The sequence below is a fragment of the Myotis daubentonii genome, chromosome 2 (genome assembly GCF_963259705.1).
Source record: "Myotis daubentonii chromosome 2, mMyoDau2.1, whole genome shotgun sequence".
NCBI classification, from domain to species: domain Eukaryota; kingdom Metazoa; phylum Chordata; class Mammalia; order Chiroptera; family Vespertilionidae; genus Myotis; species Myotis daubentonii.
Window position 1 is genome coordinate 57,280,309 of NC_081841.1, and position 14,558 is coordinate 57,294,866.

General features: G+C 57.5%; 1 protein-coding gene across 1 annotated transcript in view; it reads left to right on the forward strand.

The window, feature by feature from the left end:
- The window catches only part of LRP1 (LDL receptor related protein 1), a 78,467-nt gene that overhangs the window by 16,183 nt on the left and 47,726 nt on the right, over positions 1–14,558 (forward strand). Inside the window, exons 7-13 of the mRNA XM_059683321.1 lie at positions 7,474–7,636; positions 7,735–7,957; positions 8,921–9,110; positions 9,581–9,724; positions 10,751–10,987; positions 12,667–12,847; positions 13,959–14,181. Of these exons, the coding sequence (XP_059539304.1) occupies positions 7,474–7,636; positions 7,735–7,957; positions 8,921–9,110; positions 9,581–9,724; positions 10,751–10,987; positions 12,667–12,847; positions 13,959–14,181 (1,361 nt within the window). The remainder of the gene's footprint in view (positions 1–7,473; positions 7,637–7,734; positions 7,958–8,920; positions 9,111–9,580; positions 9,725–10,750; positions 10,988–12,666; positions 12,848–13,958; positions 14,182–14,558) is intronic.

Sequence of the window (14,558 nt, forward strand, 5' to 3'; positions counted from 1 at the left end):
TTCCTTATTGGTTCCTGTGTGATGATCCCCACAGAGGACGAGACCCTGAGAAGATGCAGGGCTTAGTTCTGCTTCAGCAGATGTTCTTCTGAGAGCCCCACCCTCTGTGGCCTCATCGTACTGTCCACACCTCAGGTCCAGAGCATCCCAGTGGTGTCCTCGGGCTGCTGATGACCAACGCTCCCCTGTAATTGGTCAGGTTCTCCTTAGGGTACTGAGCTGGGGTTGCCCCACCTGCATGGCTGAGCTCTCGGGGATGGACTACTCAGGGGACCCCATGGCAAACAGGGTAGGGTTGGGGGGAGACCCCGTGAGACATCTCCCCTCTCCCTGCTCCTTGTTAATAGGCCTGTCTGGGCAAACAGCTCCAGCAGTTCCCTCCCTGGCCCTGAGGCCAGGCCGTGGGCTCGTGGGCAGGAGGCTGGGGAGGAGTGCCCTGATGGGAACCTTCTCAGCTTTTGCTCTGGCCTGGCCCCTCTCCTGCCTTCCTCCCCAGGAGAAGCCGGAAATAACCTCAGGCGGGTATCCCTCCCTTGGCAAACACAGCCTTGCCTCCCAGTCTGCTAGGTTCAGTGGGCCCTTCTGGGGCAGAGTCCAAGCGCTGGGAAGAGATCAAGGTTCTGGGGAGAAGTGCTAGGGGGTGAAGAAGTGGGTTCCTCTTGCCCCAGCCTCTGTCCCTGCCCCCCTGCCCTGCCTGCACCCCACGCCCCATGCCGCCTGAATGTCTGGCTGTCACCCTGAGGATGATTGTTTTGCTCTCATCCCACAAACTAATTATGGGCCCTGAACTGAGGTAATAGGAAGTGTCTCTCCCCTAGTGCCCTCCCCACATCCCCAGTGTATCCCCCGTTCCCAGGAGAGGCTGAATGGCCTGCCCTGGTGTGCAGGGTGGCTGGCCCCAGGCGCTCACCTGGCAGTGTGCTGCTGGCCTGTCATTAGCTCCCCAGGCAGATGGAGAAGAAAGGCTGCTGATTTCTCCTGCTTTCTCTCTGCCCTCTCGGGGAGCCCTCCCTGCAATCATCCCATTCTTGGCCATGACTGTGACCTCCATCAGACCCCTGGGCTGAGTCCCGCCGGAGGGAGGAGTCTGACAATGGAGAGGTGCGGGGGCTCAGAGGCCAAGAGGCCAAGGGAAGCCTGCCTGCTGGTGTGGGAAGAAGAGGGAGCCTGCCCCACAGAAAACTCGGGATACAGAAATAGAATAGAAAGGAGGCCAGGAAGTAAGACCTGGGTCTTGGGGCACGAGTGAGCCAGACCTGCTCTGAGTCCTGAGAGCCCTAGAGGACCTTCCAAGGCTGCGGTGGCCAGTGGTCAGTGCAGCCTCTAGGAGAGGCTTGTGGAGCAGGCTCAGGACTGGCCCCCGTCTTGGCCCCAGCTCCTTCCTTCTGTTTGTACTCAAGAGTGGGGGCATCCATGAGCAACATCCCCAGCATCCTGAAAGGTGTGTGTGTGCACTTCCTTCCCTCACCCACGCCGAGGCTGCTCCCACTGCCCTGGATTGGGGTGATCCCTCCCCCGCCCTCCGGGGCTATCGCCCAAAGGCCCATCCTCCCAGCTGGATGGGTGGTCTCTGAGGACCCTGATTCCGTGACTGAGAACATGACCGTGAGCCACGGGAGACTCTTAGGGAGGCCCAAGGCCAGCCCCTCGGTTGTTGTCGTTGTTTTTAAAATGTTTTTATTGATTTCAGAGAGGAAGGGTGCGGGAGAGAGAGATAGAAACATCAATGATGAGAATCATTGATTGGCTGCCTCCTGCATGCCCCCTCCTGGGGATCGAGCCCGCAACTTGGGCACGTGCCCTTGACCGGAATCGAACCCGGGACCCTTCAGTCCGCAGGTCGACGCGAGCCAAACCAGCGAGGGCCAACCCCTCGGTTTTTAATACTGCCTTTCCCAACGCAGGGATGCCTTGATTTTCCGTCGCACAAAGATGTGCAGTTTTTATGATTGTAGTTATGTTTTTATTGAATACTCATTAGGGAACTCCTGTAACTAGCATACCAAATCTATGATTTTGTAGGTTGTTTAGGATGCAGCAAAATACGTTGATTTAAAGAACTAGTAGGTAAATAATAGCACAACTGTACATAAACGTGGTGACTATTTTGAAAGTGATACGCAAAAGACTTTAAGTTCTGGTAACTGAGGCCCAGAGGGGTCCACTGGAAGTCCCTGAGACAGGCCTGGCCGCCCTCCTACCCCCCGCAAGGATGATGCTGGCCTGAGCTGTGTTGAGGTCAGTCTCCCGGCTCCCCCCTCCGCCCAGGCCGGCATGCCTTAAGCCGAGCTCCCCTGCCCTGTCCCTTCAGTTCTGAGGTTATTTCCACTGTGAGAAGAGTAAGGGCAGGGGCAGGCGTGGGTCCTGAGAAGGTGTGTGTGTGAGGGCAGGGTGGGTACAGGGAGGTTCCAAGGTTGCAGACAGAGCCTTGAAGGAAATAAGACTTGCGGAGTCACTTAGTTCTGGCCTGTGGATGAGGGGGCGCTCTGGAGGGGCTCTCGGAGGTCCTGGGGCCTCCTCCCCTGCTCCTGGCGGGGAAGGAGGAGGCAGACCCCCTAGGAAGAAGGAAAGGCCCTGGAGGCTGCAGGCAGCACGTTGCGAAATGGGTCCCCAATTCCAGCTGGCCAACTTCACTTTTCTTATTTTCTTTTCCCTCCCGAGTGTGTGTGTGTGTGTGTGTGTGTGTGTGTGTGTGCTCGCATTTAAAGTCACAACAGGAAATGGGGTAGTGATTTGTCTGGAGGGAAGCAGAGAGAGGGCAGAGAGCAGCGTCTGAGCCGGTGAGGAACTGGCTTCCCCAGCTGGAAGGGGAGCTGTCTTCCCACTGAACTGACACCCCACGCCCTCTCAGCCTCCCATCCCCTACCTCCGGGACCCTTACAGGCCATGTCAGAAAGCCAGCTTCCCCTTTGGCCTTTCGTACCCACAGGGTGTCAGAATGGTGAGGGGCTCTAGCCACCCCGCTCTGGCCTTGGGCCCTCCACATCCTGGTGCCTTTGCTTCCCATTCCCATTCTGCGTTTTCTGTCATTGAACAGCCCTCCTCCCCTCTCCCAGGCCAGGGACAGCCCTGTGTCTCTGGCATAGCTCCAGCCCTGTCTTCTCCCCCGCTGTCTCCTTGAAGTTGCCTCTCTCCCCAGCCTGCTCCCAACACCCCCTCCCTACTGTTTTCAAGCCAAAGGAAGGAACTTAAGCAAGAGAGATGTGTTTTAGAGCCCAGTAAGGATTTCTCAACAGCGGAAAGACCTGGTTCTGATTCTGAATCAGAGCTGCAGAACCCAGCCATCTCATCCCAAGACTGAATACTTGGTTGACTGGGGCCAGGCAGGGGAAGGAAGCAGGGCATACCCCCCCCCCCCCCAGGTGGAATTCTGAGCAGGGAGGGGGCCCAGGGGACAGAGGTGACACTGTGTGGCCGAGTCCCAGACTTGCTGGTGGAACAAGAAGAGCTGAAGTCAGGACCTGGCAGGAAGTAGGATCGTGAGGACATGCCATTTAGCAATGTTCTGCCAAGCCCCAGACTCCTGACCATCTCCCCAGCCCTCCCCCCGCCCAAGCAGGAGGATTACCAGACAGATGTCTTCTCCCACTGTCTTGGGCATCCAGAGGCCAGTGAAGGAGGATTCTGGCAGTAAAGGGGAGGGAAAAAGTGATGTCCCGAGGCTAGGACGACCGAGTGAGGACTCAGCACTCAATAAATATTTGTTGAATGAATCAGTACATGTGTGTCAAGAGCTGGGGACAAAGATAAAAGTGCCCTGACCTCTCAATATTTGTAGTCAGGTAAACAGGCTGTGGTAAATGGAACTACTGGGGCCATGGGAGCCTGTACACTGCCCACCTGGAGGATCTACCTTTAGTCAGGAGGCCATAGGACTCTGGCTGGAGGCACAGATGGTAACTGGGTGGGAAAGCTGGGGACGGAAAGGATGGAGGTGAAGGAGGACCATGGTACAAACCATAGCTCCCATTTGTGTCTTGTTTATTGTCGGCCAGGCCCTGTGCTATGTGCTGTTGTTAAGGCACCATCCCATTTTACAGATGAGCAAACTGAGACTCAGAGACATTCAGTAATTTGCCCATAGTCCCACAGGAGGTGACAGAATGATGATTCAAACCGAGGCTGGGCCCAGGGCAGAACAGAGTGATGAGTGAGGTGGGGAGGTTCCTGAAATAAGGACCAGATGCAATGTGTTCACCGAGGTTATGGTTATGGTTATGGTTAATGGGATTCTCCTTCCTCACCCTGGGTCCTTGCACCCTACCCTACAATGTTTGGGTGTGTGGATGTGTTAAGGATATTTCCTCAGGGCTCAGAGGCCCCGTCCTTCCCGGGATTTATTTTAGGGAGTGCGACTGGAATCCTGCAGCTGAAGCTGGGGTCTTCTTGGGAATGGGGTGGGGCCTGTTCTTTTTGGAAAAGCAGCCACTATTTAGGGAAATGCCTCTTGAACACTGTGAGTGACGGAGACGGTGAGAGAAGACTGGAGTTGGGGGGAGCTCAGGGTGCTGAGCACGGGGGTCAGGGTTAGGGAGGGCGCAGCGTCTAAAAGCACACACCCCAGGTCTATTCTGGGGCCTGGAACTGAAAGTCCTTTGCGACATCACAGGCAGGCTGCGGTCTGTCCTCTCCCTCCCAGCGTCCTAGCGGCCTTCTCTCTGCTGGAATCCCTAACTCCTAGGACTCCAGACCACCCCCCCCAAACTCCTCCCACAACACAGCCTCTCTCCACTGGGGTTTACCTGAGACTCTCCTGTCCTCAGGGTTTGGGGCCTTAAGCCAGAGCCCCTCTGGAGGGCGCACTGCGGTGGGTCAGCCCTGAGAAGGCTGGGCCACGAAGAGCAAACCCTCTGCGTGTGTAGGGCCAGAATGCTCAGGTCTTCGGGCACAACCCCAGAACTCCACTCGCCCCCCATGCCACGGACAGAGGGAGCCCTGAAAGAAGGCGAAGGCGCCCTCTCCCAGGCTGAGCCCAGCTCTGTGCTGGCCGTAGAATTGTGTGTGTGTGTGTGTGTGCATGCGAATGTGTGCATATGTGTGGTGGGGCGGGCAGAGGAATCTGGACCTTAGGGGAGAGGAAAATAATGTGGTGGAGGGGGTTGGATAACAAAGGATTTTTGCTTGCAACTAATAGTCTCCAGCTGCAAAAATACCAAAGGGGAGGCCAAACTGGGCTGGGGACTCCAGTTCCTGCCAACTCCTCACCGGCCTGCTGAGTGGGGCCCTGCCTGGCTTTTGGGAGGTGGCAGGGGAGACCGGCCAAGGGTAAATATCTGAGAGCGGGATGGTCCCTTCCTGGAACTCGGAGGGAACACAGGCCAGGAGGGAGGCCCGAAGGTGAAGGTCAGCGTTGTCCTGGGGCCCAGCCGGGAATGGGCTGCACCTGATGAGGGGGTGCTAGCTCTCTTCAGGCTTCTTCCTCCCCTCTTGCTGAGGGAGGGGAGGTGGGGAGCAGGGCAGGGTGTTGCCAGCCCTGGGGCTGGGCAGTGACTCAGGGAAGCCTCAGGAAACGGAGAGAAGGACCCAGCTGCACCAGCTGGTGCTGGAAAAACAGCTTCCAGTGATGAAGTTCGTCCACGTGCCAGCAGCCCCCAGACCCCCACCGCGCCCACCAAGCGAAGGGCACAGCAGCCCTGTTTGCCTTCCACCCACCCTGCTGGCTGCCTGGGGCTGTGGGCAGGTCCCCCTCCCTTTGGGACTTTGGGACTTTGGCTTCCTCTGGAGGCAGCCCAGCAGCGCTCACTGTAATCTGATTTCTCTGTGGTAAAGGTGTGTGGGGCGTTTTGATCACCTCACCCCTGCCCCGGGCCCTCTTCCTACTTGGCCTGGGACTCACATCCCAGGCCGCTCCACCCTTCTCTCCGCTCATGCCGGCACCAGGGCCCAGAGGAGAGAGTGGCTGGGTTCGGGGGCATCAGCACTTACAGGGATAACTCATCCACGTGACCTTTCTCTATCACCTTGGGGTGGGTTTCAACAGGGGGGACCTGAAGAGGAAACCAGTTTGATGAGAATCTGAGTGGCTCCTTCTCCCACCCCCCCACCCCCGCCCGCCCCCCTCCCCCCCACAGCCTAAGTCCTGTGACCATGAGTCAGTGGCAGGGCCCAGCCAAGTTCCTTGGGAACCATGTTCCTGTTCCCTTTGCCCCCCACCCCCACCCACTGTTGGGAAACGGACCCTGAGCCCCTGTCGGGAGGGGAAGGATCAGGAGGGGCTGAGCTGGATTCCCAGTCATCACACCTATAGCTGCGCGGGGCAGAATGAGTCCCACTGGGTCGAGTGTGAGTAAAGGGGTACGATCGGCCAAAGGCAGGTCATCCCGAGGTTTCTTTCCCTGTTGGGGAAATTGGTGGAGGTGGAGTGCAAGGCAGGGGTCCCAGGGAGTCCCTGTCATGGAATTCTCCAGTTTGCAAGAGGCATCACTTCTGAGGGTGGTAGTTGGAGAAGACAGTGGGTGGCCAGTGGGTCCAGGAGAAGAGGGGCCCAGAGGAGGTCAGCCGGGGTCCCTGTCCTCAGACTTGCCGCCTCCTAGATTTCCCGCTGCCCTCATCCACCCCTACTCTCTTTAGCTTTTTGGCCTCTCGCACCTTCTCCAGACCCATGGCTATGGACTGAGTGTGGCTCTCGTCTCCCCCCCGCCCCCCCCCCCCCAGCCTTCTGGAGCTGCCCCTCACGCCTCAGTTTGCCTTCAGAGTCCTATGCTCTCCCCTCCAGCCCTCCCTAACATAAGGACATTGAGCAATAGGAACACTGAAGAAACAGGAATGGGGGTGAATGAGGAAGTGTGGCCTCCGTCACTGGATCCAACCTTCGGCCACCACGGACCTCCCCGTTTCCATCCATCTGGGCCCCATGTTTTGGCACTCTTTTCCCTCAGATTGGATTTATTGACAAGTGCTTGCTTTTCCATTTTTTAAGAGTCATGCAACATGTAACAGCTTCCAGTCAGTGCTCTGGCTAGCATGGGGTAGCTTGGCTTACCATATGTGAAAGTCCAGCTAAAAATAAAGAATTGTGTGAGTGGCCAAACATTGCGTGATGTTTTAATTAGCCTGAGTGCTCTTATCTCAAATAAAAGCAGATTTTAAAAAAAAACAACCTAAAATGAGCCAGTGGCCCTGCCCTCACCATCTTTGGGGGCTCCAAGAGGAGCTTCGCGAGGGGCTGGAGTTAGGGAAGCTTGTACCCCGTGCCCCCTGTGTGCCTGCTCTGCCTCGGCGTGGGGCGTGGGGCTGTGTGGGAAGGTACTTTTGAGACTTCTCCTTGGAGAGACCAGAAAGGTGGGAAGATGGCAAAGATCTCAAGGCAAAACGTACGGCTTCTGGTGACTCCCATAGGAGCTCGGGGAGCAGAGCCGGCCGTGGCCTGGGTGGTGGTGGGGAGCACCCAGAGGGAGCGGGCTCTGCAGGAGCGCAGGGTGGGCATGTCCACGGGAGCACCTCCCCCATCGCTCCTTCATTCGCTCCCTCCAGACGTAGAGCAGATGGCCATTGACTGGCTGACGGGCAACTTCTACTTTGTGGATGACATCGACGACAGGATCTTCGTCTGCAACCGAAATGGCGACACGTGTGTCACCTTGCTGGACCTGGAGCTCTACAACCCCAAGGGCATCGCTCTGGACCCTACCATGGGGTACGAGGGCTCTGCCCTGGAAAGGGCGAGGCAGAAGCTACAGTGGAAGGGTGGGTACCCAGCGCCCAGAACTCTTGTAATGTGCCATCTGCCCACAGGAAAGTGTTTTTCACCGACTACGGGCAGATCCCAAAGGTGGAGCGCTGCGACATGGATGGGCAGAACCGCACCAAGCTGGTCGATAGCAAGATTGTGTTTCCTCACGGCATCACGCTGGACCTGGTCAGCCGCCTCGTCTACTGGGCTGACGCCTACCTGGACTACATCGAGGTGGTGGACTACGAGGGCAAGGGCCGGCAGACCATCATCCAGGGCATCCTGGTGAGGGGGGGCCTTCGCAGGGGACCCGGGGGGGGGCCTCGGGGGGGCCGGGGTGGTCATGAGCACTTTGGGGAAAGGACAGGACATGGCTTCCACCCCGATGGGAACAGTCATTTTAGAGATACCTTTGGCTTCCTTTCTCCGATTTGATCCTTACAATGACCCCTGGGAGACGGATGAGCAGATAGGTGACAGTTCGTTTTCGGCAGATGGGAATAGCAGGGCTCCAGAGGCTAAGGGATTTGCCTGAGGTCACAGGAAATAGCCCTCGGACCTCGTCTAGAAGCACTGCCAGCGCAGATGGCACTCCATTCTGGGATGATGAGGGTGACAGCCATCTCGGTTTGCCCAGGACTTTCCTGGTGTTAGTCCTGAAAGTCCCATGAACCAGCAAACCCCTTAGCCCTGGACAAACTGGGACAGCTGGTTACCTTAGATAATAGATAAGTTATGTGGGCAGCAGGGCTGTTACAGGGCCGGTCCGTCCTCTCCACCCGCCCCTCGCTGGGCGCTGGAGTTGGGTTAAGAATGTTCTCTGTGGACAGAGTTTAGGTCCCAACTCCGATTTAATCGGAATCATGCCATCATCCACTGTACGCCTGACTCTGCGGGGGATGTGGTTTCTGCCCTCAAGGGATTTGAGCAGACTGGGTGGGCTAAGTCCACAAACCACCAGGCAGTGCAAAAAAAACCCTAGAGAAATGGAGTGCGGAAGGAGAGAGCATCCCTGGTTCCGGAAGCTCTTGGAAGAGACGCTCTGTGAAGGATGAGTGGGGTTTTGACACGCGAAGAGCTCCACAACGGGGCAGCCCAGCCAGAGGAGGAGGAAAGCGTAGCGTTAGGCGGTGGCGCAATGGCGTTAGGAGCACAGATAATGGCGTCTGGATGGGACGCTGAGGGGCTCTCCGAGACTGAGGGAGGAGCTCTTTCTCGTGTGCTGACCATGCTGCCTGCCTCTCTCAGATTGAGCACCTGTACGGCCTGACCGTGTTTGAGAATTATCTCTACGCCACCAACTCGGACAATGCCAACGCCCAGCAGAAGACCAGCGTGATCCGCGTGAACCGCTTCAACAGCACTGACTACCAGGTCGTCACCCGTGTGGACAAGGGGGGCGCCCTCCACATCTACCACCAGCGGCGTCAGCCCCGAGGTGAGCAGAGCTCCCCAGCCCTGCCAGGGGCCCCTCTGTGGGAACCCCCGATTCTCTCGTGTCATGACTGCTTCTCCTACCATATGACACCCCTGGCCACTCACTCCTCTGACAGCCCCTCCCTGCCCCTCGGCATCCAGATCCCACCCCCAGGGGGCCCCTTCTCCCCTCTGCCAAGGACACAGAGCGCTCTGCCCATCCCTCCCTCCCCTGGTTGGTCTAGAGGAGAAGCCGCTGGCATGGGCAGCCGTGGGACTCCCCCTGGCCACGGCGGCCCCCACCTGAGTGGCTGGGTTGTGGTGGGACAGAGGAGTTTCAGTCCTGGGCCTCTAACTCCTCAAATGGGACAATGGGCACAAAGACCACAGCAGGAGGGAGTGTGGGCAGACGTCAGAAAGCCTCTGCAGGCCTAGGCACAGAGGCTCTGAGGGTCCTGACCAGCTCCCCCCCCCCCCCCACCCCTGCTCTAGTGAGGAGCCACGCCTGTGAGAACGACCAGTACGGGAAGCCGGGTGGCTGCTCCGACATCTGCCTGCTGGCCAACAGCCACAAGGCGCGGACCTGCCGCTGCCGCTCCGGCTTCAGCCTGGGCAGTGATGGGAAGTCATGCAAGAGTGAGTGAAGGGCGGGCGGGCGTGCCTGCTGGGGTGGGTGGGAGGGTGTCCTTACCCGCCTCCCCACAGCCCTACCACTTCGGTCTGAGATGAGGAGAGATGAAGGCGTTTGCCCAAAGTTTCATCACTAGTAAGGGACAGTCACAGAACTTGAACCCACATCTGAAAACAAGCCTTTTCCCACTATCCCACTCCAGCTCCATAGAAGACTGTAAACTGGCCCCTTTTCTCCTCCCTCCCTCCCTCCCTCCTTCCTTCTACAAGTAAGTCGTGAGCATGTCCTGTGTGTCTGGCGCTGTCCTAAAATAAGAATTCAGCAGTGAACAGGTAGATGTCATCTCTGTCCTCCAGGGCGTACAGTCTGGCAGGGGAGACAGACAAATAAATATAAAACTTCAGGTGGTGGTGGGTGTTAGAAAGAAAATACATGGGGAGTAGAGTTCGCGATGACCTGAGGGCTCCGGTGTAGACAGAGCAGCCAGGAAAGACTTCTCCGCAGAGGTGGAGTCTGAGCCGAGCAATCCGTGAGTGAGGAGCTACCTGCGGGAAGGGCAGAGGGAACCCAGGCGCCAAGGCTCCCAGGCTGTGTGGGCTTGGCGACTTTCAAGCAGAGAAGTGACATCACAGTGGCTGCTGGGTGAGGAGGGCCGCGGCCAGTTTAGGCAAGAAGTGATGTGGCTGAGATGAGGACGTTCGCTGAGGAAGCGGTGGAAAGTGGTCAGATGCCAGCATAGTCGGAAGGTGCTCCTTTGGGGCCACTGCTTTCATTACCGAGCAGGGCACGTCACTAAAAACATGCCACTTGCTGCACTTGCCCCGTTTCCCACTCCTGGGGAAGGTAAGACCTCCAGGGCAGTGTCCCCTGGGCCTAATACGTCTGTCTGTCTGTCCCTGTAACCCAGAGCCACTGCTGCCCCCACAGCCCCTGGCCCGGTACAGCAGGGGCTCTGCAGCCCCTTGGGGAGGCGGTCGTGTGTGCACATGCAGGTGTGTGTCTGACTGTGCCTCCGTCTGTGCCTGCCCTAGAGCCAGAACACGAGCTGTTCCTTGTGTACGGCAAGGGCCGGCCGGGCATCATCCGGGGCATGGATATGGGGGCCAAGGTCCCCGACGAGCACATGATCCCCATCGAGAACCTCATGAACCCCCGAGCCCTGGACTTCCACGCTGAGACCGGCTTCATCTACTTTGCCGACACCACCAGCTACCTCATCGGCCGCCAGAAGATCGACGGCACTGAGCGCGAGACCATCTTGAAGGATGGTGAGGGCCCCGGGGGTGGGAGGTGTGTGGATAGGACTCCCAAGGGCAGCGCCCACCTGGGATGGGAAGCGCGTTGGGGCCTAGACATCTGTCCCGGTGCCCCCGCCCTCTGCTGACTGGCTGGCTGGGCTGGTTGGCATGGAGATGAGGGGATGACAGGCTGACCCCTGGGTGACCCCCTCTTGGCTGAGCAGACAAGAGGCAGGAGGATGGATGGATGGCGTGGGCTGTCCTTGCCAGCCCTTGGGAGAACTCAGGGTCTCTCAGCCATTGGCTCGGAGCCCTGGAGCTGCACGTAGCACAAAACCCCGGGGGAGGCCTGCAGCCTTGAATCAGAGCAGGCACACCAGCACCATGTGCACAGGCAAGGTCTGCGCGGCCAAGCGCTGCGTGCTTACACGTTCTGAGAAAATTGTGTGGTTTGTTTGTTTGCTTGTTTGTTTGTTTAAATCCTCACCTGAGGATACTTTCCTGTTGGTTTTTAGAGAGTTGAAGGGAGAGGAGGGGGAGAAAAAAGAGAAACATGGGTGTGAGAGAGACACATCGATTGGCTGCCTCCTCCCACACATGCCCTGACCCAGGCCGGGGATGGAGCCTGCAACCAAGGTATGCATCCTTGACCGGAAGTTGAACCCGTGACCTTTCGGTCCGAGGGCCGACCCTCTAACCACGGAGAAAACCTGCCAGGGCAGGAAATGGTGTTTTGTGGACTGAGTCAGTTCTTCCCTCTGAGCTCCTGGGCAGGTCACCAGGGCACTGTCTTCTGAACCTGCATGGGTCTGGGCTGAGCTCTGCCACTTCCCCGCCTGCGTGAGGAATTCCCAAGCTGCACACAGGCCCCAGGGTAGGGCTGTGCAACTAGCTGACACCAGTTACCACCCTCTGCCCTGCTCCCCACCGTCCCCACAGGCCAGAGAACCTCAGCAGTCAGCAGTCATAAGACTTTGGAGAAATCAAAAGCAATTCCTCATCACGAAAAGATTGGGGTTCCCTATGCACAGGGAGCTGCTATTTAAAGGGCACTGAAGACGAAGCCTTTCGCTAAGTGAAGAATCACTTCCTGATTTATTCATTTTGTTAGCTCAGGAGTTTTAGGGCTGGGACGTGGCATCACACTGGTGCCCAGAGCACATTGCTGCAGCTGTCCACCCTCGCTCAGGCCCAGACATGCCCCACACGAGGGCCTGCATCCGCCACGGACGTGTGCTGGCTGTCACGTACAGCTTTGTGCCTCAACACAGCGAGGCAACACAGATGATCTCTGTGCCCGGCCGGTGTGGCTCAGTGATTGAGCGTCGCCCTATGCACTAGGAGGTCAGGGTTCAATTCCCCTCAGGGCACATGCCTGAGTTGTGGGCTCAGTCCCCAGTAGGGGACGTATAGGGGGCAGCCGATCAATGATTCTCTCTCATCATTGATGTTTCTCTCTCTCCCCCTCTGCTTTCCTCTCAATAAAAAAATAAAAAATAAATCAATAAAAAATAATATATTAAAAAAAGTAACCACAAAAACACATGCTCCTTCCTCCATCCTCCCATCCCCCATCCCACCCACTGTCTTGGGCATACAAGGCTCCCAGCCCTCCCTACAGGCCAAGTTGCTCAAAGGTGCGTGCACCCTAAGGGCAGGCCGTTTGAGCTTCTACGTCTCTCCATCGCTGTCCCCTTCACTCCCTGCAGGCATCCACAATGTGGAGGGCGTGGCCGTGGACTGGATGGGGGACAATCTGTACTGGACGGATGATGGGCCCAAGAAGACCATCAGCGTGGCCAGGCTGGAGAAAGCTGCTCAGACCCGCAAGACCTTAATAGAGGGCAAAATGACACACCCCAGGGCCATTGTGGTGGACCCACTCGATGGGTGAGCCCTCCTCGGGCCTTGGGCTGGGCGGGCCAGGCACCCTGTGGGTCTTAGCAGTGGCAGATGAGACGGAGCGGAAACAGGAGAGGGCAGCCTAGGTGGGCTGCTTAGGCGAGAATGGGAAGCTGAAAGGGGAGATGTCCCCATCTTCAGTGCAATGGGAGTGATGCCTCAAACACACACAGAAACCTGATCCCGTCACCCCCAGCCCAGAGCCCTCCACGGGCTCTCCTGCCCTGAGAGTGAGACCACATTCCTTATCAGGCCGGGGTCCTAGGGGGTCTGCATGCAGCTCTTTTGACCCCATCTGCACCTTACGTCCTGCCCTTGGAAGTTCTCTTCTCACTGCCCCTTGTCTGTGCTTCAAAGAGACACCCCAGCCGTTCCTGCCCCGGAGCTTCTGCTCTTGTAGTCCCTCCGCCTGGAATTCCCAGGTGCTTGCAGGTCTAGCCCCTGCACAGCATTCACCTGGCAGCATTCACCTGGCACCTCCTCAGAGAGGCCTCCCTCACCTGCTGCGGTCACTCTCCATGTCGTCACCTGCTTCGTGTCCCTGCTTTTATCTCTCTGATGTGAGAGATCTTGTTGGTTGGCTTATTTCTTGTCTGTCTCCCTGGGTGGGATATGGGCTCTGGGAGAGCAGGAGCCCAGGCTACCTTGGTCTTTTCTTTTTTGCCTTAAAAATTTTTTTATTGATTTTTTTTAGAGAGAGAGGAAGGGAAAGGAGAGAGAGAGATAGGAACATCAATGATGAGAGAGAATCATCGATGGGCTGCCTCCTGCTCTCCTCACACTAGGGATTGAGCCCACAACCTGGGCATGTGCCCTGACTGGGAATCGAACGGGTGACCTCTTGGTTCCTGGGTTGCTGCTCAATCCACCGAGCCACACCAGCTTGGCCCTTGGTCTTTTCTGGGTCCCCAAGTGCTAGACTGTGCCCAGCTTGCAGTAGGCACTCATCAAATATTTGCTGAATGGAGGAATAAATGAATGAAATGTGTGGGCCAGGGCTGAGCAGAGCAGGAAGACCTCTGTGAGGGGCTCTGGGACAACGCGCGTGGATTGTAATGGCAGGGGTGGCTCCTTGGTGCTGACCCGTCGCTGCCCACAGGTGGATGTACTGGACAGACTGGGAGGAGGACCCCAAGGACAGCCGGCGAGGGCGGCTAGAGAGGGCCTGGATGGACGGCTCACACCGCGACATCTTTGTCACCTCCAAGACGGTGCTGTGGCCCAATGGGCTGAGCCTGGACATCCCAGCTGGGCGCCTCTACTGGGTGGATGCCTTCTATGACCGCATCGAGACCATACTGCTCAACGGCACCGACCGGAAGGTGGGCAGGCGTGCCTCTGTGTGGGTGTTCATGTGTGTGTCGCCAGATCACTTTTACGTGTGGATGAGGCCCTGTGTGAATGTGTGGGCATCTGTGTGTGGCTAAGCCTGTGGGCTTCCTGTGTGTTTACCTGTGTCCCCATGGATGTTTACATCTGTGTGCTTGCATGTCTTACGTGCTGTGTTGTGCTGTTAGAGGATTGCCTCTGTTAAAGTACATCTGTGACTGGGCCTCTTGCCTGGGGGCTGGACCACATCCGAAGGCGCTGCCCTCTCTGCTGTAGCTCATGCAGTTCTCTCTGCCCAGCTCCTCCTCACCTGGCACACTGCTCAGGGCCACCTCCTCCTCTACCCCAGATTCCCGTGTCTTTTTCATCT